The following is a 24,426-nucleotide window of genomic DNA, read 5'->3' on the forward strand; positions in this document are numbered from 1 at the left end:
ATATCTAGATTAGATCAATTATCTAGATTAAATTGATCTAATCTAGATATAACGATGAAAATAAAAATGAGAAATTATATTCATATATAAAAAATTTTACAAAAAATATCATAAAAAAGTTGTGAAAGTGATATTATTGTAAATATAAATTATGTTTATGGGTGTTTTGTTTTAAAGTGAAATGTCACAATTAAACTATATCATTGTGTTTGAAAATTCTATATAAAATTTACGTTTATATATCATGACTCAACAAAAATATATTCAGGTAAAATTTAATAATGAAAAGTTGTAGAATGTAGTCATGACGATGTGAAGAAATGATAAAAAAAATGGCAAGATGGTCATTTAGAAAATTTTAAGACATGACATTAGCAATCTGGATGGTAATTTGTAATGAGATTACAAATCTAAGGAAGAGGAATGTAATTCTTCAAATGTGAGGGACAAATTTATATTAAACAAAAATCTTAGGGGTGTCAGTGTAATTTATACTTAAAAATTATTGTAGATAGGAAAATTTTAATTCCACACACTTAATTACCTCAATACACATTTTCTCTCAGTACACACATTTATTAATTTTATTATTAATTAATTTTCTCAATCTACATACTAAAAGTTACAATTATACCATTCACTCATAATAATAATTGTACACACACCACTCAACTTTCCTTTACACACACTTGTTGAGTGACTTTACTTGTAGATTTGTAGACTCATTATAGGCTTACGTGGAAAACGTTCAAGATCACAGTGTGAAGTGAAGTGAAAACAAAATCTTCTATTGAAGATCCTATCGAACCTCCATTAAAAACATCATTGAAAACCCTCCAAAATATTGTTGAAGGTGATGTATCTTTCCATTTTGTTATTGTATTTACAATTTCCAGATCTCAGTGCACTCTATTGCCATAAAACTTTTTTTTATGTTTTTCGGTTTGGGGATTTCAACACTGGTTTTCTAAAATTATACATTTAATTCGAAACTTAATTTTTGAATAAAAGTGATTAGTTCGACAAATTTGTTTTGAAATTTTTTTTGGCAATTAATGTCCGAATATAATGAAATAATTCGATACTAGTAGTTCAACTGAAAACCGCGAAAGGAAAAAAAAAAAGTTCTGCACAAAAAAACCTAACATTTTCAGTTCTAATAGAGTATAAATGCAGAGATTAAAGTACTATGAGAGTTGTTATGAGAGTATTACTTTGCAACACAATAGCGGAGTATAGAGTGTATAGTAAGCAAAGTAACAACAATAGAAAAATTAGGGTTTAGTTTTTTTTTACTCGAAATGTGTACATTGAGATTGTTTTGTTTTTAAAAGATTTGTACCGAGAATATTTTCATATAATATTCTGAGTGCTAGAGGATGTCCATTATGATCATTTTAATTTAGAGTATTATTGTCATTCAAATAATATTTCATTAAGTGTATACACTAGGTAATCAAGTGTGTGAAAATAGAATTTCCCTTGTAGAAATACATAAAATATCTAAAATATTTTTTTTCAGGAATTTAATGACTAAAATACCTACCTTTTTTTTTTTTATCGATTTTAGTTAACAAAAATAGGCAAATAGTTTAAATTGGAAACAAATCCAAAATATAAGGTTTAAATTAATAAAATAAAAAATTTAGAATTTATTTTGTTACATGACTCAAATCCTAAGATTTTTTTTTTTTTTTGGTGTGTGTAATTTATCCTTTTTTTTTTTTATCATATATACAAGCACCTATATATGAACAATATGATATATATAAATTATATATACATAAAATAAAAATTAGAAAGAAAAAAAAACTGTGGAAGCATTTTTTGATTTGATGAAGATTTTTTTTTATATACAAAATAAGAAGAGAATGCAAGGTGAGAGAAAACTGGAATATATATGTTTGATAATTAGATGTCATTTAATGTATAAACAGGGACAAACGATCTCCACGGGGACCACGACATGAGTATACTTTTTCTATTAATTAGTCTAAACTATCATATTCCATTTCAAAATTGAAAATAAATTAAGATTTAATACTAAATTAATACATAAAAAATTAAGGTAAGGATACTATGTACATCCCTAAAAGAGTGCATATAATATATCTTTTATAACAATACTACAAAATTTTGTAACATAAATAATTATAAATGACTTAACTTTTCTTTTCACACAATATATATATATATATATATAATTTTTTACTCACTACTACTAGAAGGATAACTTTCACATTAGGTTGCATACCATAATTTTGTTATTTGTATATTTCATCACAAATTGAAACAACAACTGCACAAACATTAATATTTTTGTTGGGAATGTACATTTTAATTGAGGTTGACCATCTCTATCTTCTACTTTTTTTCAATTAAAATTTAAGAATAAAATAAAAAGAGAGATCTAATGATCAACATGTATAATTTTTGTCCATTATGTATTGAGATTTTTGTATGTAATGAAAAAACTTATATGATAGATTTTTTTGTACTATATTTTTATACCTAATGAAAAAATTATTATGTAACAGATTTATATGAAAAATTATACCAGTTCCGAAATACTAATGACTATACTACCTCAACAATCACCATTCATTATACTCTCTCATGTTCCTCAATCATCCAATATAAATAATCAATACTCTACATTTTTTACCAATCATACTATAATAAAATATCACGTGATCGTACTTTCAAATTACCGAATAATCACCTGATTTATATTTTATTCAATATATGCAACACCACCCTTGAGATCAACCTCTGATTAATTCACAGTCCTCACGACGAACATCATGCAAGGGAGCCAATCCAACTAAACATACAATGTATGATGTGGATCTGAAACACCACGCAGATGTGTCCGATCAAATGTGTTTTGTAATTCGTCCATATTATTCTCATTCTTTTAAATATAGTCTCTTATTATTAGGCAAACACACTACAAACATAAATTTTTTTCAAAAAACTGAATAAATTTAAATTGGTGTGTGGGTCGCTCTCCCCTCACAACCGGCAAGGGTTTAAATCCTCAACTAACTCAATGCCTCTCCCTCAAAGGACCTTGTCTTGAATAAGTTCTTCATCCGACAAAAAACATAGCCATAAAAAACATGATCTAGTTTAACTCAAAGTTTTGGGTTACAAGTTAAAAATAAAGCAAAATGACAACAATTTTTTTCAAACACCCAAGGACAATATCATATTTTCATTCAACTTTAAATCTAGATCGTCAGATTATTACAATAAGATCATGATATTAAGATTCAGGTCAAAGCGGGTAGGGGTCGTATCCATCACTTAAAAATCAAAAAATAAAAAAGAATTATAGGGTTTGACGTGGCAAGATATGAGTGGTGGTAAATCTAGACAAGTTTTGAAAATGTTAACGAAATCCACTTGCTTGGTAACATGTAGGGACGTGAGGAGAGGTAATTGACAACCCCTTGACCCTTTCTTTCTTGCCAACCAAACAAAGAAAAACATAACTGTCATCTCCCTTGTTTTTCTCTCTTCCATCCTCTCTTTCCAAGCCACTTCTTTCTCAATGAAACAAAAGAAGAAAAAAGAAATATTCAAGCACAGCTCACTCAAGATCTCACACATTTTTTCTTCTATCTTTTCTCGATTCTGATTTGATCTGCTGATAATACCTATTCGCCAATGTACAAAAATGATTCAAATTCAACAAAGAGGTTCAGTAATGCACCAAAAACTTCATACAAAATGCACAGTGATGGAGCGAAGGACAATGACAATGGATTGGGAAGGTTTACTAGATGACGATGATGATGACCGCTTCTTTGAAAGCTTCGATAGATTGTCCTCCGCTGTACCCATTGACTTGGCATCTTCTGGGTCAGACGATGACGAGGGCGATGACAGTCGCACATCCTTTGCTTCCGCCATGTCATCGGCCCCCATTCACAACATGCGGGGCATCGACCCAGCCAGAGCCCAGGCATCAATGCTTAGGGATTTCAACATGTGGATGGCGGAGCCCGGATCAATTAAGGATCGTCGGAGGCGGCTTCTTCAGGGAATGGGGCTGTCAAGCAACAAGAACTTGCTCAGCCGCAATAACACCAGGCTCAAGGATTCTTGTTCGAAGAGAATGAACTATGACCGCGATCAGCCTTCGACAATGTCAGTGAACAATTCATCCCCATTGGAAGATTTGAAACTGGACACTTCACCTTCACCTTCAAGTACTCCGATTTTTCTCATTCGATCAAGATCAGACGGAGATATAGAATCATTTTCTGCAAACACTAGGAAAAGGAAAGAAGAATTCATAGGAAACATATCAAAACAACGGCTCACAAGAACATCGTCAATGTTAGTAACACCACATGGTGGTATATGTCAATATGCAAATACAGTAAAAGTATCACCAAAAAGATCCAGAAATAGATCTTCGATGCTCAACAGCGCCGTGTTGTCATCTATATTGTCGGATGGTCAGTTTGGTGCGTTCTTTTTGATAAAAAATTTGGATACAGGTAAGGAGTTCATCGTCAAAGAGTTTAATGACGATGGGATGTGGAATAGGCTGAGCGAAGTTCAGACTGGGAAGCAGCTAACCATGGAGGAATTCGAGAAGTGTGTCGGTTATTCCCCTGTCGTTAAAGAGCTTATGCGCCGCGAAAATGTATCAAGAAGCCTCGACGATGCAAGGAAAATCAACACGAATTCATACCTTAGCAAGAGGTTTCGAAACAGCAAGAGAAGAGGCGTTGCCCTGTTGAAGAACATAAAGGGTGTAGCAAATTCAATGAGCGGATTAATCGTCGACAAAGAAAGAGATCATTCAATAGGAGATCAACGGACTAACAAGAATTCAACCAATAAGTGGATTAAAGTCCGTCAGCATGGGAAATCCATTAAAGAATTTACTGCCTTGCATTTGTGTCAAGAAATTCAGGCTCATGAGGGCTCGATTTGGACAATGAGATTCAATCCAGATGGGCATTACCTAGCGAGTGCAGGCGAAGATCGGGTAATTCACGTGTGGGAAGTACAAGAATGTGAAGTTACATCGGTAAAACCATATGATGATTATAATTCTGTTAGTTCTACCCCACTTCACCCCATGGCAAGAAGTATGTCAGACCGACCATCTTCATTTACAGAGATTTCGCCAATGCCATCAGAGAGAAGGAAAGAACGGCTGCATCTCGCAGAGCTTTCGCCAATGCTGTCAGAGAGGAGGAAGAGGGGAAAAGGGTCCACCAAAAAAAAGGGTAACTTAATACCTGATTATGTCCATGTGCCAGAAACTGTATTCTCGCTCTCAGAAAGACCAGTATGCTCTTTCACAGGTCACCTGGATGATGTCTTGGACCTCTCTTGGTCAAAATCACATGTAAGCTTTTCACCACGATTGATACTGCTAAAAAGTAGAGGAGAAAAAAACAGAAAAACTGATAAGTACAAAAGAAAGAGAAAAAAAAAAGACTTCAAAAGGAAAACTTCCAAAAAGGCAACATTTCATTGAAGCCAAATAGCAATCTTTGTTTTGACTTTTCATACATCAGAGTCAAATTTACCTTTAATTTTAATCAGAAGCAACCATTTTGAGAATAATTAAAGACTTTACTAGTTCTATGGTCCACATAGAGAGTTGACATACAATCATGCAAATTTTTATGCATTTGCAGCTGTTGCTTTCAGCTTCAATGGACAAGACAGTCAGGCTATGGGACATGGAAACTAGGAGCTGTCTAAAGCTGTTTGCACATAATGATTATGGTAAAATGCCTAAACATGCCATTAGTGCTCAATCAATCACCTTTGTCATGTATTTTCTATCTAACATACCTTTGCTTCTGATATATGTTCGGTTTTGTAGTAACTTGTATACAATTCAACCCGACAGATGATGACTATTTCATCAGCGGCTCACTTGATGCGAAGGTTCGAATATGGAGCATACCGGATCGGAAACTCGTGGACTATACTGACCTTCATGAAATGGTTACTTCTGCTTGTTATACCCCTGATGGCCAGGTAGCCCCTCTGATTTTTCCCTATCTATTTTTCCCCTGATATTCTGTTTAACTTTTCCTTTAATTGGAGTGGACTCAAAATTGTTGCTTCATTTAGTTTATGTGTGGTTGGGATTCAACTTAAACCTACATTCCAGAAGTACATGGACTATTTCTATAATCCACAAGTAGTACTGCATGGACATCCCGAAATTGAAAGTTTGATAGTTTTTGAGTACCCCATTCTGTTTGACCAACACCAAAGTTTGATAGTTTTCAACTTAAATGTATCAAAAGGTTTCAACCAAGTAACAAAATCATGGTTTTAAATATCAGCCTATTTGGTATGGGTGCATGTATTGGGTTTTTGTCTTTCGATACCGATACAATCTGGTACACAGGTTGGAATGAAAATTGCATGTGTATTGGCCGGTGCCCGATACGTATCGGTTTATAGCTAATTCATAGCCGACATGGCCAGTTTGGCTATAAACTCTTTTTTTGACTAACAATAGTACAAAATCACAACTATAACACCCGATACCCTATACATATCGCTCAATACTCCCAATATCATTATATCGCGAACGATACTGCTATTTAAAACCATGTACAGAATCATATCTTCATCAAGCTGAATCAACTCAGCAATATGTGCTGGACCCTAAAAGAGGGGTAAATATAACATTAGCAATTTTTTTTTTTATTTTTTATAATTTGGTTCTAGCATGATTTTATATATTCAGTAATGTCTGTTGTTCTCCATCATTGAAGGGTGCTATGGTTGGTTCAAATACAGGAAGTTGTCATTTATACAGCACAGCTGGTATGTGTTGCTCTACCAGATTTTTCTTTTTCCTTTTTCAATCCTTGCTTTCTCTAATATGTTTGTCCTATCATTTACCAACCTTGTCATCTACCTTTTGATCTAATCATATAATATACAGACAAATGTATTAATTTCTAGTTGATTTGGTGACTAAGATTGCAGGCTAGAACAAAAAGCTCAGATTGAGACACGAAACAGGAAAAAATCCCAAGCAAAAAAAATCACTGGTTTCGAGGTAATCTTCTAATTTTCTCCTATAGTTCCATCTTGACATACACAAGCCTTTCTTTTCTCAACCAGTTATCACAAACTAACCTTGCTTATGAACAGTTTGCCCCAAGCAATACTTCTGAAGTGCTTGTAACTTCCGCTGACTCTCGGATTCGAATCATTGATGGCTCAGAAATCATTCATAAGTTCAGAGGTGTTTCCTCAAAAATATATATATATCCTCAATATGAATACAGATTCATGTGTTTGCCACATAACAGATATGATGCTGGATTACAGGTTTCCGAAACACTAGCAGCCAAATTTCGGCTTCATTTAGCCCAGATGGGAAATATGTTGTATGTGCAAGTGAGGATTCTCAGGTATATATTTGGAAGCGCGAAGAGCAACGAAACGCAGGTGCAGGGAAAAGGAAATTGGTCACTACTCACTCTCATGAACACTTTCAGTGTAGAGATGTTTCAGTTGCAATCCCATGGCCTGGTAGCATAAAATTTGAGCCACCAGTCGTTGAAGTGCACTCTAAGAGGCACTCAAAACACTCCACCCCATGCCCACCTACTGCTACTGGATCTCCAACCCAAGAAGACATCTTATCGGGATCAAACGGCAAAAGATTGCCGCCTCTTCCCAAGAGAAATAGTCTCTTGGAGAGAGCTGGAAGTTGCCAAGATGAAGAACTCGCTCAGGTACCTTGCACGGACTCTGGGTTTAGAAATGGTGAGTCATTCTCTTTAGGTTCTTCGTCAGTGAGATATGGTTACTCGCCTTCTATTTCTGGGTCTGGGAGTTCTCCATCTCAGACTTGGTCTTCCTCCTGGTCCTTGCTTGAGGGTAGTAGCCATGGAGGCCATGGAAGCCACGCTGTCCAAGCAACAGCATGGGGCTTGGTGATTGTGACAGCAGGCCTGGGAGGTGAGATCAGAGCTTATCAAAATTTTGGGTTGCCAGTTAGGGTTCGCCGCCAGACAAATCTCTTCAGAGACCTCACGTAAAAGGTTTTGTATCAGTAAAAGGTACTTGTTTTTGTTTAAGATTTTGTCTTGTGGAATGCCAGGGGCTGTTTCACTCTAAGCAGTTCTATGTTGTAAATGTCTGGTTGTGTATATTAGACAAATGCCAATTCACTTTTAGTTCATAGGCAAGGTGTTCTGAGCATTTTCAACTAAACATTTGAATTTAGAAAATCTCAGGAGATATTGAATGCAATTATTATAGCCAGAGCTGAGTTTATGAAAGTCAGAGCTACAAGTAGTGTGTGTATCTAGGTTCTTAGAATATAATTGTTCAAAAAGACCCAGCCAGCTGGCGAACTCAAATGACTCCTCAGTAGTATCTCAGCGGGTGCAGTGTGCATTTGAAACAATCCTTTGAAGATCCTTTATAGTCTCATTCCATTTGTGTACATTATTGTAGTGCAAACCAACAGCTTTAGTTGGCTCCCACATTTTATGGACCATTATTGATACTCTAAATTTTTACTTATACATTCAACTTTCCAGGGTCACCAAATTCCAAAAAATAAAATTTCAGAAATGACAAGAAAAAAGAAGAATAATTCCATGTTTTGCATTAGAGCAAATGGAGGTAAGCAAATCATCACAAGATAATATTTTGAAAACAATCATCAACAAGTATCTCATCCAACCCTAATAACCATTAAAGATAAGCAAATTCATCCAAACACTCAAGGACTAACACAAGGGAAAGACTATGGTACACACCCCGCAAAGGGTGTATACCATATACACCTTATACCTAAAGAAAAAAATGACATAACTCTATACTTTCTAAGTCATAACTTAAAAAAAAAAAAAAATCATAACCAAACATTACATGAGGCATAACCAAACGTATCAAAATAATGTCATAATTAAAGAAAAAAATTGGTCATAACTTAACAAGAAAATGACATAACTAAGAGTGCATATGGTAAGAGTTGTGTATTGTAAAATTCTCCCCAACACAAACAGCATTCAAACATTTATCACGGGTCATAACAGAAAATGAATATCAGAGCACACTAATGCATAAAGGCTGTGTAAATTATCTGACAGATATGTCAATAAGGTGCAAGTACATTATTTTTTCAAGAGTGGAACTTACAAACTGGTCGAACCAATGGGCAGCTTTCCCTCACTTCTCACTAGGGCAGAGGAACAAACACTCATCACCATGGATATTTTGCTTTTGCTCCTTCCCTTCAAATAGGTACAGATTGAGGAACGAGCATTAATAATGAGAACAAGATGCCTCACCAACACGTATCAATAGAGAACATAGTTCACGTACGCGAAAAACAGGACAGGTTGTAGTAATATACCTTCTTCAGACCTGTGCATTGCAATGTGAATAATGATAAGAGCTACAACCACTAGGAAAACATAACCTGGAATTTGCAACATTAAGCCCATTCTATTGGTAGATTCACAATGGTGTAATTTGTAGAAATCAAAATATCGAACAAAACCCATAAGGATTTGGTACTCTCCATTTCATTCCTCAGAAATGAGATAGCAGAATTTTATTGTAATCCTGAACTTTTTGAAAACAGATGAATTATTGCAAGTCCAGAAAATAATGAATTTGCAATTAACTGCAACTAATTTTTTTTGTTTTGTTTGCCCACAACTCTGACTCCACAAGCAAAATGAACTTCCAAATGATATTAGAAATGCTCAAATCAAAATACAAGCAAAGACAAACAGTAAAAGAAAGAACCATATCATTTAATTCTAGCACTGTCCTACAAATTGTTTCTGAATAGTGAATTCCAGAATCAAGCTACGAGGTGAAAAAATGTGTAAACCCCTCAACGATGTGTAATCCAAACACAGAGCCGGACACAATTAGGTGTGAGACCCACCCCGATCCAATTACATACACTTAAAATTTTTAAAAATGCTGTTTATTATTAAAAATGTTTCACAAAATTCGTCTAGAATTTGTTGTCAGTCGACCGGCCAACTGACTGAAAACTTATAATCAATGGCCGGTCGACTGACGACGACGACTCCAAGGTAAAACTTTTTCGTGATCCGGTAGCATTGGTATAAAATATTTCATTTGTGAAACTAACGACCAGTCGTTAACGAGAGCTTTGTACCACGCTTTAAAGGAGGATCGAAAATCGCTTCAAAAGCCCAAACGCCAGATAGAGAGAGAGAGAGAGTCTCCGGCGGAAGAGAGACAACAGAGATGGAGAAAAGCAAAGCCGAGGATTCGAAACCTCTCGCCACCGTCGAAGAGATCCAGAGACGCCTCGTTCGACCTCCCTCTCTTCACTCCCAGTCATCAACCTCATCATCCACCAGACCTAGGTACTCAAAATTCTCATCACATCTCTCAACCATATCCATTCAAATTTCAACATGTGAATATATGATTTGCCTTTTTACTTACAGGAATGATGATATCACGAGCTCCGAATCGTCGAGTTCAACCAAGAGGCTTGAAGATTACTTGGATCCAATACTTCTCTCTGCAATTCGAGCGAAAATTGGAGGGAAGAGGGGTTTAGGAGGAGAGATGAGAGAGAAGAAGGAGGTGGAGGAGTTTGAATGGCCGGTTGATGAATTGAAGGTGTTGATGAGAGAGGCGGTTGAACTTGGAGATGATGATGATGGTGGTGTTGATGTGATTGGGGGTGTTGTTGGAGACGATGATGATGGAGTGTGTTGGAGTCCGTTTCAACGGTTTGAGAGAACAGCGTTGAAGCGGTTCAAAGGGGGTGTGAAGGATAAGCAGGGGATGGGTGAAGGATAAGATTGTGGTAGTTGCTTATAGACTACAGAGCCATCAATACTTCATCAACTCCCCAGTGAATAAATAAATGAGTAGTGCTAGAGAGCTCGAATTGAGTCCCCCCGAATCCCCCTAATTACGAAACGACGTCGTTTCGTCGTTTGATTTTTTTTTTTTTTTTTTTTTTCAATCAGAAAATCAGAATCAGACGCAGAAAGAAGGAAGAGAAGAAGAAAGAAGAAGAAAGAAAGAAGAAAAAAGAAGAAGAGAAGGCAGGGGCGGAGGAAGAAGGCAGACGCGGACGCTCGGCCGGAATGCGACGATCGGCGGAGCTCGACGATCGGCGGAGCTCGACGATCGGATGAACTCGACGATCGGCCGCTCGGCCGGAATGCAGGGGCCATTTGTGTGTGTGTCTCCTTCTTCTCTCTTCTCTCCCTCTCTTTCCCTCTCTCCTCTCCGCTCTCCCTCTCTCTCTCTCTCCCTCTGCCTCATCCCCTGCGTTTGAGCTCGAAAAATGGTCGAAAATGGAAGAAGAAGAAAAAAAAAAAAAAAAAAAACCTAATGCCCAAAACGACGTCGTTTTGGGCATTAGGGGGATTCGGGGGGACAATGTTTCGAGCTCCCAAACATTATCCTAAATAAATTTCCTACAAAAATTTCATTTTGTTATCACTTCTTGTTTGGCTCCTAAGTTTAAATAAAAATTAAAAAACTCAACTCAAAACAAAACAAAATATTATTTTTATGATTTTTTTTTACCTTTCAATCAAAACAAAAATACAATTAATATTACCACATACTAATATGAGATTCATTTGTATTAAAAATAGGGTGTCGATAATATTATTCTATTTGTATTATTTTTTCAACTCATATGACATGCATTATCACAATATTTTTTGCAGTATTTTTTTTTAGAAAGAATTTTTTTTGGAGTACTTTGATACAACCAAAAAAAAAGTTAAAATTAAATTATTTTGGAGTAATGTGCCATGAGATTTTTGACAAATATAAAAAATTTCTTATGAAATTTTAGAAATTTAACTATTTTGTTAATTCTTTTCCAATCATCACTATCACAATAATAACAATACTACAAACTTAGACTTATGAATTTAAAATTTACTCAAAAAAAGAAATCAGCTGTTCAAATTTATTTTACTCGTGAACCCCACATATTATCAATTTAATTTTTACCACATAAACACATCAAAATAAATTATGAATGAATCAGAGTGGGTTCATAATATTTTTGTCACAATAAAGACCATCTAACACAAGTCCTCTTCTTTTTCTCTCTATTTTTTTGCCTACAATGCCAATCCAAATTGGAGTAATTGGAAAATTTTTAATTAGAGTAATCGTTATGTAATTATAAAATTTGAGATAAAATGTAATTTTTAGAATTTGAGGGAGCTAAATATTTGTCAAAAACTTCTTCTTGATTTCAAAAAATCGAATCCACTTTTTAGAGAATATTTTGTTTTCAACTTTTTCTTTTTTGTTTTTAGTAAAAAAATGTAATATTTATTTTTTAAAATTTTTTATATACAATTAAAAAGTATATTATTTATGAAAAAAATATTCAAAAATTAATCAAATACAAAAAAATAAATATATTTTTGTATCCTTCTATATTTATTAAGGGTTGGTTTGGGATGTCCTAAAAAAGTGCACTTTTTGTCTTTTTGGACTAAAAAAGTTGAGAAAAAAATATGGAGGTTTGGGTTAACTTTTTGACTTTTTATAAAAAAATGTGTATTAAAAAATTGTATAAAAAAAGTGTGTAAGAGATGATTAGAGAGGGGTGGGCCCCAGCCGTACAACCGGCAGAGTCAATTGGAGTTGGAAATTATTGGCTAATTTTTGTACAAAGCACTGGACGGTTTTGTTTGGCCCGTGGGGGTCATCACGGGTCCCATTTTAATAATCTGAACCGTCAATGTGTGTAACTCGTCGAACACTATGTACCTATGAAAAATCATGTTAATCGGATATCGATAGCTATCTGATTAGACACTATGTACCTATGAAAAATCATGTTAATCGGATATCGATAGCTATCTGATTAGATTTATTTATTTTTCAATCATTAATTATAACACCATTCATTTGTTGTACATAACTGATTTGATCATATAGTTATCGATATCCGATCAATGTGATTTTTTGCAGGCATATAGTACTCGACGATTTCTACACATTGAACGGTTCAAATTATCAAAATGGGACCCGTGATTACCCCCATGGGACGAACAACGGTATGTGTAAAAACCACACCCAATCATTTCTTTTTTCTCCACTGCCGCACACAGCAGCTGCACACACATCAATTCGGTGGGTACTTTTTTTTGAAGAAAATTAAATTTTTAATTTTTTTTTTTGGTGAATAATGATATCTTTTTGGATTTTGGAGTAACTTTTTGACTTTTTAGCTTATTTAGGATAAACCAAACCAGCCCTAAATATTTAAAATATTTTTTATAAATATTTTATTTTTTACATACATCTAAAAAGTAAAAAAAAATCTTAAAAAATTAAAAAAAATTCACTAAAAATACAAAAAATAAAGAATTAGAGAACAGATTCCGGTTTCATAATACGGTATCGTATTGGTCCTGTTTGGTAGGATTTATTTTCAGCCTATTTTAATTTTTAGCTTAATTTAAACTATTTTGATATATTTAGTTCAATTTCACAATACAATTTATAACTTTTTATAAGTTAAAAATCAACTTATTCTTTAAATGAGAGAAAAAAAATTTAATTTATAAATAAAAAATTAATTTATATTCAAAACTATACATCATAAATTATTAAGTTATAAGTTATAATCACTCACACAATAGTCTAACAAACGGGCATTGGCATCACCTCCAATTTGAATTCTTTAGGACATCATTTTTTCGCGGTTCCGCTGGTCCCGTTTTGCTTTTCACAGACCTGTTGCTCTGCTTGCTAACTTACGCCTATACACACAGAGAGAGAGAGAGATTTAGCGAAACTTCCATAGCTTTATTTGATCTCTCACTCATCTTCACTCACAAATCTCCTTCCAAAACCCTAGTCTCTCTTAGTCTCTCTCTCTCTCTGAAATTCACAGTAAATGACATCGCCAATCACCTACCCCGTCGACGACAAAGACCTCGACGATGCTGCTCTCTGGGCGGTGATCGACTCCGCCGCCGCCGCTTCTCTCTCCTCCACCATCTCCAAGTCTTTCAAACCCCTCCTCTACACCAATCATCATCATCATCATCATCATCATCAATCTCCGATCCCCTCTCCAATTTCAAATCCGTCGCCTCCACCTACCAAATTCCCCAAAAACCCTAGAAACCACCACTCGGAACAGAACGATTTCAGTGCTCTAACCGACGGCGAGGTCTTGCAGGATCCTTGGGCTCACCACCGCCCGCAGAAGATGGCGAGGTCTTGCGTTTCGGAGCTGAGCGAAACGAGTCCTCTCGCTGTGGTAAAGCATGTGCAGCGAACGCCGAATATGCTGTCTTATTCGTCGCCAGAAAGTCGGAGATTTGTGGTGAAGGATTGTAGTCCTACTGCTTCAGGGTGTTCGCCGTTCAATTATGGACAGAGTGAGGAGAAAGAAAGCTCCACGCATAGCTTGTCTGGTCGATTTCCATCCGTTTCGCTTTTCAAAGAGTACCAGAATGCAGCCATGGCGGTAAAATTCTCAGATTGTGTTATACATTTCTTCATTTCCTCTGCGAATTCGTTATCTTTTTGCTGCTATGGTCTTTATGTAATCTTACAATGTGCCTATAATGAAAGAGAGATAATTCATGCCTGGATAACTATGAATGAAACAATGTAAGCTTCAGCAATTGGAGTCTGTTTACTAATTTCACAAGTACAAAATGCTTATCCTGCAATTGTCTCTCTCAAGACTTTAGAAATTATTATCCACTGGTTCCAATTTGCTGGTGTTATGATTAAAGACATCCAGAAAATGATCAACAAGCAATCACACACACAAATAAGATACAAATATTTACGTGGTTCAGCCCAAAAGAGAGAAAGCTTCACTATGAACAAAAACAAATACAAAACAGAGGAGTCGTCTCACTCTCTCAACTCAACTCACAGCTCATGCACTTCTCACAACTCTCTCTTTTCTTCACATATGTCTATCTCAGCTCATAGCTCTTCCCATTTGAACACAAACGGGAGAGCCCAAAAATCAACATCTACCTGCCAACAACCAACTACCAAAATAATGGAAGGCCATTAATGTTGTTCCAACCCACATGCTTGCAAAACCATGCATGCAAAACCATGCAAAGGAGAGAGTCAGAGAACATGGCGTGAGAAGACTTCCACCTCGAGAGAAGGAGGTCTGAGTTGGGCATCTGGAAGATTGTCTCTCCCTTCTCTTTCCGTTGTTGTCTTTGTTGATTTTTACCATTGCTATTAAAGAAGGTAGAAATTTTTTGGTGAGTTGGTTTGTCTCCTCTCTCTCTCATTCTCTTTGTGTATAAATAGAGACGGGAGGGAGAGGATGATTTGTATCAGAAATTGGAGAGTGAGAGTTGTGAGTTGAGTGAGTTTCATCTCCTCCTCTGTATTTTGTATTTTGCTCCATTTTAATGAAAAATTCTCATTGCTGTCCGTGGATGTAGGCATTGGGCCGAACCACGTAAATATTGTGTTCTCTGTGTGTGTGAGATAATTTTTCTTGGTGTGTTTGATCCTAACAATTAACACAGCCACCCTAGATTGGAAAATCTTCAGAAAATCTGTAGCCCAAAATTTGCAACAGCTACATTTGATTTCCATGGCCTACTTCACATGGTGTGGATACTCAACAGCTGGGATTGACAATAATGCATTTTTTAAACCTCTTCTAAACTCAAGCTTCATTTGATATGAAGCACTCCAATGGACAAACTCAGATTAAGCATAGATTTGAGTAAAAGCTTTAGTTTTGGCAGAGTTCTAAATTGTGTTACCATAAAACACTAATACCCTAGCGAATTGTGTATTTGTACGCATATTCCAAAGCATGGTACACTTCCGTTTCAAAACAGTAAATTTAGTGATCCGAAACGATCCCAAAAGTTTTTTCCAATATATTTCTTTAAGGAGGAAAAAAATCAAATATAATGAACTAAAATTTAAGATGAGTTGAGTTTTGACAAATGTGTATAAATGTACTACATCTTATTGGATGTCTAATAATTAAAAGAAAATTATTCTAGAAGTATCTTAAATTTTTAAGTGTAATATATACAAGTCTGCCCCTATCATACTATATTTTGGGACATGTGGCGTACCACATTTCCGTTCCCTTTCCACGTACCAGAACGATCCACGTTCTTGGTAACATAGGTTGTAAATTTGAAGGCTACACAATGATCTCGAAAATTTTGAGTAAACTTTGATTCTCCCTTGATTTGGGTAAAACTTAATTTGATATACGTTTTGAGTCACGGGGTAGAGAGATTTTTGAGTATTTTTACCCAAATTTAAGTTTGATAAAATTTTGAGTCAAGTGCTAGAAGCCTCTGAAATCTCTGGGTATCCACAGTGCCTATTGCACCTCCACTAAAAGGCCTGGGGCGCGCTGTGTTTTTAGGATTTCTGTAACTGCTTGGAGTTGTTTAGAATTTTCTACCTGTGCCATCCAATATATGTGATTAAAAAGTCAATTCTTGATTTGAACTCATACTGTGTTTGTGTCATTAAAAAATGGACAGATTCTGGAGAAAAGTGATTACACCATGATTTCTGGGAGCCCTTTTATTAAAAAGTCAGGTAAAATTTGATTTTCTGTCCTGTCTTGCTCTTTTGTCATGTATGCTTAGTGTATCGTGGGCTGCATATGTTCTCTCCAGGTTGGAGGAAGATATCATTTTATTTCAACCTCTCCTATGAAATTAAAGACAAGACCATTGAATTTGATGAGAACCGGAATGTTCTTCGTGCTGAATTTGTGGTTCGGGCATACATGCAGTACGGTTTTCACTTCCATGATTGAGTAATGAATTAGCAATTTGCTTTCACAGAATTTAGTTTATAGCTTTTACTACTAACTCTCCTATACTTGTTCTTAGGGGTGGTAGGTTCTCAGATGGGTGGGGTTCATGTGAACGGCGTGAGAAGAGATTTTTGAAACCTAATCATGATGTTCCAAGCACAGCAGAAACTAGAGCCAAAAATAGAGCATGCCAGGTTTGTTGCTTGTTCTTTCCTGCAGGTTTATTTCAAAGTATGTCATGTGATGTCTTCAGTTGATTCATGTACTAGCTGTTCTTGAAGTTGGATGTATATATATTTTCATGCTTATAATTTTAGATGAAGTGAGATCACAGAAGCCAAACCCAATTGCTTGTTGCAAGACTCCTTGTCTGCACACATGTTTTTTTGTCTTTGTTTATTGAGAAACATATTTGAACTAGATGAACAGAAAATCAGATTTTTATGTGAATGTTTCAACCTGACCTAAAAGGGTATTTGACTTATGCTTGGGTACTGCGTAACTGTTATGACGATTGCTGTCGCTATTGGAAGTATTGTAGACTATTAACTCAAAAATTAGTCACGTCAGTTCGCATCTTAAAGTTTCGTGACCTTATTTTTGGAGCATACTGCCTTTTTCAATTGGTTGGGTAGTCTCAGGAAGCACTAATTCATGTCTTGAACGCTGTTGTTTGAAGTAACTTTTCATCATTTTGACCGGTAGCTGAGAATCTGCAGAGTTGGCAGCTTATAATGCTACATGTTTTGTTGATAAGATAATCGGTATGCTATAGTTTGAGATGAACCAACACTTTTAATCATACTTATAAATGCAAAATTCTAAATGTTAACATAAACTCCATAGTTAAAAGTATCCATATATCCTGCCCCTAAATAATTGAGAGTAAATCCTTTTAAGTTGTGGTGGTATTGGGCCATGCAAATGTGCAACTTTCTACTTTGTAAGCCAAAAAATTTCAATATTTTTTCCATATAACATCATGTCTTCATTTAAATCATAGGATTCCATAATGTTTCTCACAATCTTGTCCTATGTCCTTGTGGATTTTCCTTTCCCCCTGTAGAGCCTTCTAGAACTGTTCCCTTCTTGGGCTTGCTTATTCTTTCAATTGGCATAAATTTCGTTCTCTCTCTATTTTTCCTTGGCTGTGCCTCGCACTTCTCAAACTGTGGTACATTTTCAATTCCACTACATCTTCTCTGGGAACCATCTCAAAATTTTCACTTATAGCAATGCTCATTTCATAGGTATTTCGTTTCTCAGTTGCTTAAACTTTGTACCCTAGTAGAACATGAGATTAAATGGTGAATATCCATCACAAAATTTGAAAAATCTGTCAGGCATTTTAGATGGTTAGATCATGGAACCAAGGATTTATAAAGAAGATGCAGTTTGAACCAAATTAAGAGGGTGAATTTCTTATTACAATTCTTGTTTGTTTGTCTATTGCTTTGTTTGGGTAGTGTGGATCTTGATATGTACTATCACTAATCACTTAACCTTTGGAATACATGTATTTTAGTATTTTCATACATGTGACTTGTAGCCATAATACCATGTATATGTGTTGGGGACGGCTATCTTTATATCTTGGTTGTAATTCTTTTTTATCATATGAAACTGCAGAGACCACGGATCTATTCCTAATTTTGGGATGAATCACGTTAATTTACAATTCTTGTTTATTGTTCCTCTCAATTTTTGTATCTCATTTATCCTGATTAAATGGTCTGCTATTCGTAACAAACTTTACTATTTTTCATACCACCTTGCAATTTATCAGTCTCCACTAATTTTGTTGTAACTAAGTGGATCTACACTAAATCCCTGCAGGATCTGCTAGGAATTGGAGAGTATCGACCTGGTGCAAGCCATGCTCAGCACTAAAAGATGTAATCATTCAAAAATTCTGATAACCCAAAGGCAAGTCTGGTCCAGCAGTTTTCCCGCCTGAGACCTGAATGATGAAAAATAATCATATCATATCATTTACTGGACCAGCTTACGATCTCCATCATTGTATTATCACATTAGCGTACTCTGAATTTTCTAATTAAATCAATCAATGGCAACAAAAGGGTGAGAGCTCCATCCTTAAATGTTTACTGGGCCTCCCACCCCCAACAGTCATATCCTGTACCATATGGAGCCATTATTGCTATTTTTTTTTTTACAATTAGTAGAATGAGAGTAAGAAAATAAAAAGTTGTGTCACAAAACGGTAAGATTGGATGCAGGCATTATGCTTAGTAAAGTGAGCGTTTGGCCAACCTGGTCTCTATTGCTATTTTTATTATAGGCTTTTGTTTTTTTATCAGGAAAAAATGGTCACAGTTAGCTTGTATAGCTGGCCTATGTCATCTGACAGGTCATAAATTGGCAATGGGCATGAATTCACCATTGGAGCACAGTGCACAGCAGGGAATTCACCTGGGTGATTTTGTCTTTGTGGTGTTGTGACCCTTGGAAGTTAGCCAAATGGACCAAGCATGTTGGAAATAGAAACCTACTACTACTAGTTGAGGATCACTGTCTAATTAAATCTAAAAAAATTTACATTATTCGATAGTTATAAGTAGTTTTATAGTGTGAGGTTTCAGGTTTAAATTTAACAAGCATCCTATTAAATATATCTTTTTCTCAACTTATCTTCTTCTTTTTTTTTTTCTTTTTTTTTTTTTTTTAAAGCTTGTCTTCACCTATGGCTAACTTTTCAACATTTTCAACCTCATATCCCAAGATTTGAAATCCATCAATCCAAATGGATCTGGTGCCCTTTGTTACTTACTATCCAAGATACTCACTCCAAAGATTATATATTCAGGTTGTGCCTTCTTCAAACATAGGATAGTTAGTGTGTGCGTGAATTTCTGACCACACTGCCAAATGCAGTATTCAGTTGGAGAGCACTGACAGAATAGATGGCACCTGACTGACTTGCAATAGAAAAAGAAGATTCCGGCGGTGGTTCGTCCACCCGGGGGCACTCCGATGATTAAGTCAGTATATCTCCCAAAGATAATCAATAGTGTTAATCTTACTGTTCAGAATATAAATTGCGTACCTTAGATCTATCGGGGTTGTCTTTCTTTTATAGTTAATTCAATCCTAGTCCCTATAGAAGCCTAGTTTCAATGGACTTCTGCTCAATGTTTATCCTAGACTCTCCAAGAGATAAAAATAAATTCCTTAAAAGTGTTATCCTTATCCATGTTGCAGTCCTTCTTCATTCTAGGACTCTTGTGCCTTATCCACTTATCTCGGATTCCGATATCTTCGGAGATAACCTCGGCCTAGCCGAAATAACCTCAACGTCATGATCAGGACACGTGGCACCTCGGCTGACACGTTGGCGTCACCTTGGCCACTTGTTGATACTTAGAGAATATATCCCCACAACTGCCCCTTAGGTTCTATTACCTCGACAATCTGAGGTGATGGAACCTATACCAGAACTTCCTTCCAATACGTCGACTTAAAATTTCTTTAGCCGAGATCATCATATAGGCCGACATGTCTTTTTTAAAGAACATGAATTTCAAAAGCTCCTTCATGCGTATGAGTTGTCGTACACAATAACTCAACTGTTTTAGCCACGCGTCTTCCCCTTACTGGATCGTACTTGATATGCATTTGTAACTCGTCTCACGCCTGCGTGCGCCGTCTGACGCATACGTTGTTTTAGGCGCATTAATTACCTTTTTGCCGCCGTTTTGAGTTTTAACAAAACTTCTTTCTCCTTACGTCTCTTCACTTTACACCGTCTTTGTTCAAACTCTTTCTCTCTCTTACTTTCTCTAATCCTCCATTGTTTCAAGCTCTGAATCTCTGCTGCCACCGCTGTTTCACCTCTTCCGGCGAGGCTCTTTTCCTGCTGCCGCCGTGCGTCTGATTTCGGCGATCTCAACACCGGCTTCCTCTTTTCGGTGAGTTACTGTTTCCTCCCGATTTAACTTCTCGTTTCAGTTTTTGATGGTATCTTGAATCTCTGTCATTTTTGCGAACTTGCTTATGACCTTGATTAGTTTAATCTGTTCATGTATCTGAGTATGGTTGCCCCGCGATTCTGTTTTTGCCCAATCTTTTCTTGAGTATTCACAACCTGCACACACATTTGTTCACTTTTGTCATTGTTCTTGGCCTTGTACCCTTGTACACACTCTGTCACAGTATTCTTGGTAGTTCATCCTTGTTCTTGATTCTGAAACATGTTCTTGTTTTCTGTTTTCTGTGTCTTTTCCAGATTCCTGCCTTGAATCTTTGTTCCCGTAGATCTAGGTTTGGGATTTGTTCATAGAGCCCACAAATTCTTAGGAAAAACTGAAACATATTCAGTCGTCAATTTTAGCCGAGGTCATTCAAAAAAAAACATTCCCTTCCGAAGTCTCACACCTTTCACTTAAGCCAATATTATGGGTATGTGGAGGCATAGGGTAGACACCCTAACCAAGGTAGAATACTTTAGGCGAGAGTTTTTCATCCCTGCCGACGTAAATCTGAGGTTGGCTGAGGAGGATGACTCTATCATGCCCACAGCTGATTCTATGCCCTTCCCCGTTGTAGCTTTCATCGATTGCGGACTTCGACTCCCACTCGATATCTTTTTCTGTGAGATAATCCATTATTATAAGTTGAACTCGCAGCTTGCCATCAATTCCTATCGAATCATAAATGGTATAATTGCCTTAGCCAAATAAGAAAATGCTAAGGTTACCTTAGCCGATATCCAATATTGCTATACCATGTGTGGCCTTAAAAAAGATACAAGCTATGTTTACTACCTCAAACCGAGATCCATGGAATACAAAATTATTGCCGACCTCCCAGACTCCAATAAGGTAGCTAGGGATGATTACTTCATTACCTCGGGAAACTGGGAGTTCGCTCCAGACGAGGACCTCCACCTCTACCCTCTTCCTCGAACAGTTTTTGTAGAGGGTAATGGTAAGAGCCCTGTGCTAATACTTGCTTTAAAGTCTTCAATTACGTTGTTTATTCTAATTTCTGTTTTTTCTTGCAGCTCTTCCAAAACCAGAAAAAGGCTTTCGAAAGTCTTTTTTCCCTAGCAAAAGTCTGAAGAAGCTACTGGACCTTCCAGTCCACAAGTGCAAAGCTCCCCTGTTACTCAACTTTATCCCGACCTATAAGTCGGTTCTTCCGACGTTCCAAAGAAAAAGAAGAAGAGTCTGTTTCCTCCTTCCGCCACAACTCCTCAAGCTGCCTCCATATCTCGGCCTGATCAGGGATCGACTTCTGATCCAGCAGAGCAGCAGTCAACTTCGGCTCCTTATCTGATCCCAATATCCCAACGCCAACGCCGGCGACGAACTGTTTTTACTGCCGAGATGGGCTGCCAGAAGGCAGCTGCTAAAGATCTTTTGGCCAATATTCCTAACGAAGTTGGTGATCAACCAGTACAAACCCAGCCTCAACCAAAGCCAAAAAAATGCCTGAAGAAGGCTCAACTAAAGGCAACAGTGACTCAGATTGATACTGAGAACACCTTGCCAATCTCCAAATTGGCTGAGAGTGATAAGTCCAATTCTGGTGCTTAAAAGAGGCTTGCCGAAACCCAACCATCCGAATCTGCTAGATCAAAAAGGCCGAGGTCATCCTCTGCAACCACCTCGGGGTCTTTGAACCATGATTCCCCCTGGGCTTCCCAGATCACATTGGAGGACAGCCCAGTCAGAGCTGGTGATAGCACCGATGATGTTAATGTCAACGTCGCCCTTAGTACCGCTCTACTTCTTCCCGGTGATCTCAACCGGAACGTCAATATGAGTGAGTATGAAAATTTTGCCCTGATGCTCCAGCACTCTGTTCAAGTAAGTCTTCATACTTGGTATCTTTCTTTCTTTTTTCTTGTACTTAGAAAATTTTCTAATAACTTCTGCTCTGTTCACTTTCAGGTCATCTAGCATGCTCATTCTTTCTCAATGCAAGCTTTTGAGAATCGGAAGGAGCTGGCCGACAAGAAGAGGGAGGCTGCTAGTCTGCAGAAGACTAATAAAAACTTGCAATAAAAAATGAAGACCTTGGAGGATCAAGCCGAGGCTGCTATCAAAGCTAAGGATGATGCCGAGGAAAAAGCAGAATCCGCTGAGGCCATCAAGAAGGTTCTCAAGGTCGAAAAGAGAGAGGTCGAGGAAAAGATGACCCAGGCCCAGAAGGAACTTCAAGAAGCCCTAGCCACAAAAGAGGCCGAAGTCAAGGCCGCTGATGAGAAAGGATACAATAAGGGGGTGGCCGACGTCACGACGGATTACGAGAAATAAGTAGAGCAGGAATGCAACAAGGGTTTCACCCTTGGTTGGATGACTTTACTTAAAAAGCTCGAAATCCCCGATGACTCCCACCTCAGGAATACCGACGTCTTTCCTTTGCCATTCCCCCCGACTCCAAGCCATTCCGACGACGACTCTGAATCTGAGGAGGAGGTTTTGGTGAGGAAGCCAAAAGACGCTGTTGGGGCCAAGTCCCTTTCTCAAAATGAGCAAGTCCTGGACTTGACTCAAGATGAGGAGGGTGAGGAGGTTCCCATAAATGCTGCACCTCAAAAGGCGATATCGGACGTGCCTATTGCCGATAAGAGCCTTAATCAAACCCTGCAGGAAATAGATGCCGAGCTCGCGACTGAGAAGGCTGCCGAGATGTCTTCCCAGTAGTCTTCTGAACTTCAAACCCATGCATCTACTGTTTCTGAAGAGTCTTAATTTCGATGTCCCTTTCCTTTATACTTTGTACTTTGGTTTTTCTTCTTTTGGGACAATTGTAAGCTTTGGCCGACATGACTCCTTTTGAATGTTAATATAGCTTCTTTGTTTTGCTTGCATATTTGTCTTTCCTTTGCTCCTTTTGTATGATTCCATACTTTAGAATATTTTGCATATCTTCAATGCACACCTTAGTCTTGTGCCACCTTCTCGGGGTGACATACCTCGGTTATACAAGCCAATGGTGTACCTCGGCAAGTACATAAGTACCTTTCTTGGTATAATCTTATAAACTTTTTTCAAGTTTCAACAAGTGTTAAACATAACCGTAGTTTAACTTCAACTTATAAATTTTTCACAAATTTCAACAAGTGTTAAACATAATCTCGGCTAACTTCAACTTGTAAATTTTTTCACAAATTTTAACAAATGTTAAACATTATCTCGGCTAACTTCAACTTGTAAATTTTTTCACAAATTTCAACAAGTGTTAAACATTATCTCAGTTAATTTCAACTTATAAATTTTTCACAAATTTCAACAAGTGTTAGACGTATCCATAGTTTAACTTCAACTTGTAAATTTTTCACAAATTTCAACAAGTGTTAAACATTATCTCGGTTAACTTCAACTCGTAAATTTTTCACAAATTTTAACAAGTGTTAGACGTATCCATAGTTTAACTTCAACTTGTAAATTTTTCACAAATTTCAACAAGTGTTAAACATTATCTCGGCTAACTTCAACTTGTAAATTTTTTACAAATTTCAACAAGTGTTAGACGTATCCATAGTTTAACCTCAACTTGTATATTTTTCACAAATTTCAACAAGTGTTAAATATTATCTCGGCTAACTTCAACTTGTAAAACTTTCACAAATTTCAACAAGTGTTAGACGTATCCAT

General features: G+C 36.6%; 2 protein-coding genes and 1 long non-coding RNA gene across 7 annotated transcripts; 2 read left to right on the forward strand and 1 right to left on the reverse strand.

Moving 5' to 3' along the window:
• Positions 1–3,363: 3,363 nt before the first annotated feature.
• LOC114297080 (uncharacterized) lies at positions 3,364–10,890 on the reverse strand. 5 transcript variants are annotated; one of them, XR_014362861.1, is made up of 6 exons: positions 10,459–10,890; positions 10,163–10,372; positions 9,349–9,390; positions 9,163–9,257; positions 5,265–5,398; positions 3,364–4,280 (listed from the first exon to the last, which is right to left on the reverse strand). It is a non-coding gene; the product is annotated as an uncharacterized LOC114297080 (long non-coding RNA). The 5 variants fall into 5 exon arrangements; XR_014362862.1 differs by having other exon boundaries at positions 9,380–9,445; positions 10,459–10,856; XR_014362864.1 differs by lacking the exon at positions 10,163–10,372 and having other exon boundaries at positions 10,459–10,856.
• Positions 3,683–8,358, forward strand: LOC114297079 (Transducin/WD40 repeat-like superfamily protein). Its single transcript, XM_028241444.2, has 7 exons — positions 3,683–5,374; positions 5,670–5,760; positions 5,861–6,018; positions 6,771–6,822; positions 6,981–7,060; positions 7,156–7,249; positions 7,336–8,358. Exons 1-7 carry the CDS (start codon positions 3,683–3,685, stop codon positions 8,049–8,051), a joined length of 2,883 nt encoding a protein of 960 aa, XP_028097245.2. The 3' UTR covers positions 8,052–8,358.
• A 2,760-nt stretch (positions 10,891–13,650) lies between the features above and the next one.
• LOC114297083 (uncharacterized) lies at positions 13,651–19,074 on the forward strand. Its single transcript, XM_028241447.2, has 5 exons — positions 13,651–14,488; positions 16,521–16,578; positions 16,659–16,776; positions 16,878–16,995; positions 18,638–19,074. The coding sequence occupies exons 1-5, from the start codon at positions 13,910–13,912 to the stop codon at positions 18,689–18,691; spliced, it is 927 nt and encodes a 308-aa protein (XP_028097248.2). The 5' UTR covers positions 13,651–13,909; the 3' UTR covers positions 18,692–19,074.
• The last annotated feature ends 5,352 nt before the right edge of the window (positions 19,075–24,426 follow it).

The sequence above is a fragment of the Camellia sinensis genome, chromosome 3, assembly GCF_055761805.1.
Source record: "Camellia sinensis isolate YWXY chromosome 3, ASM5576180v1, whole genome shotgun sequence".
NCBI lineage: Eukaryota > Viridiplantae > Streptophyta > Magnoliopsida > Ericales > Theaceae > Camellia > Camellia sinensis.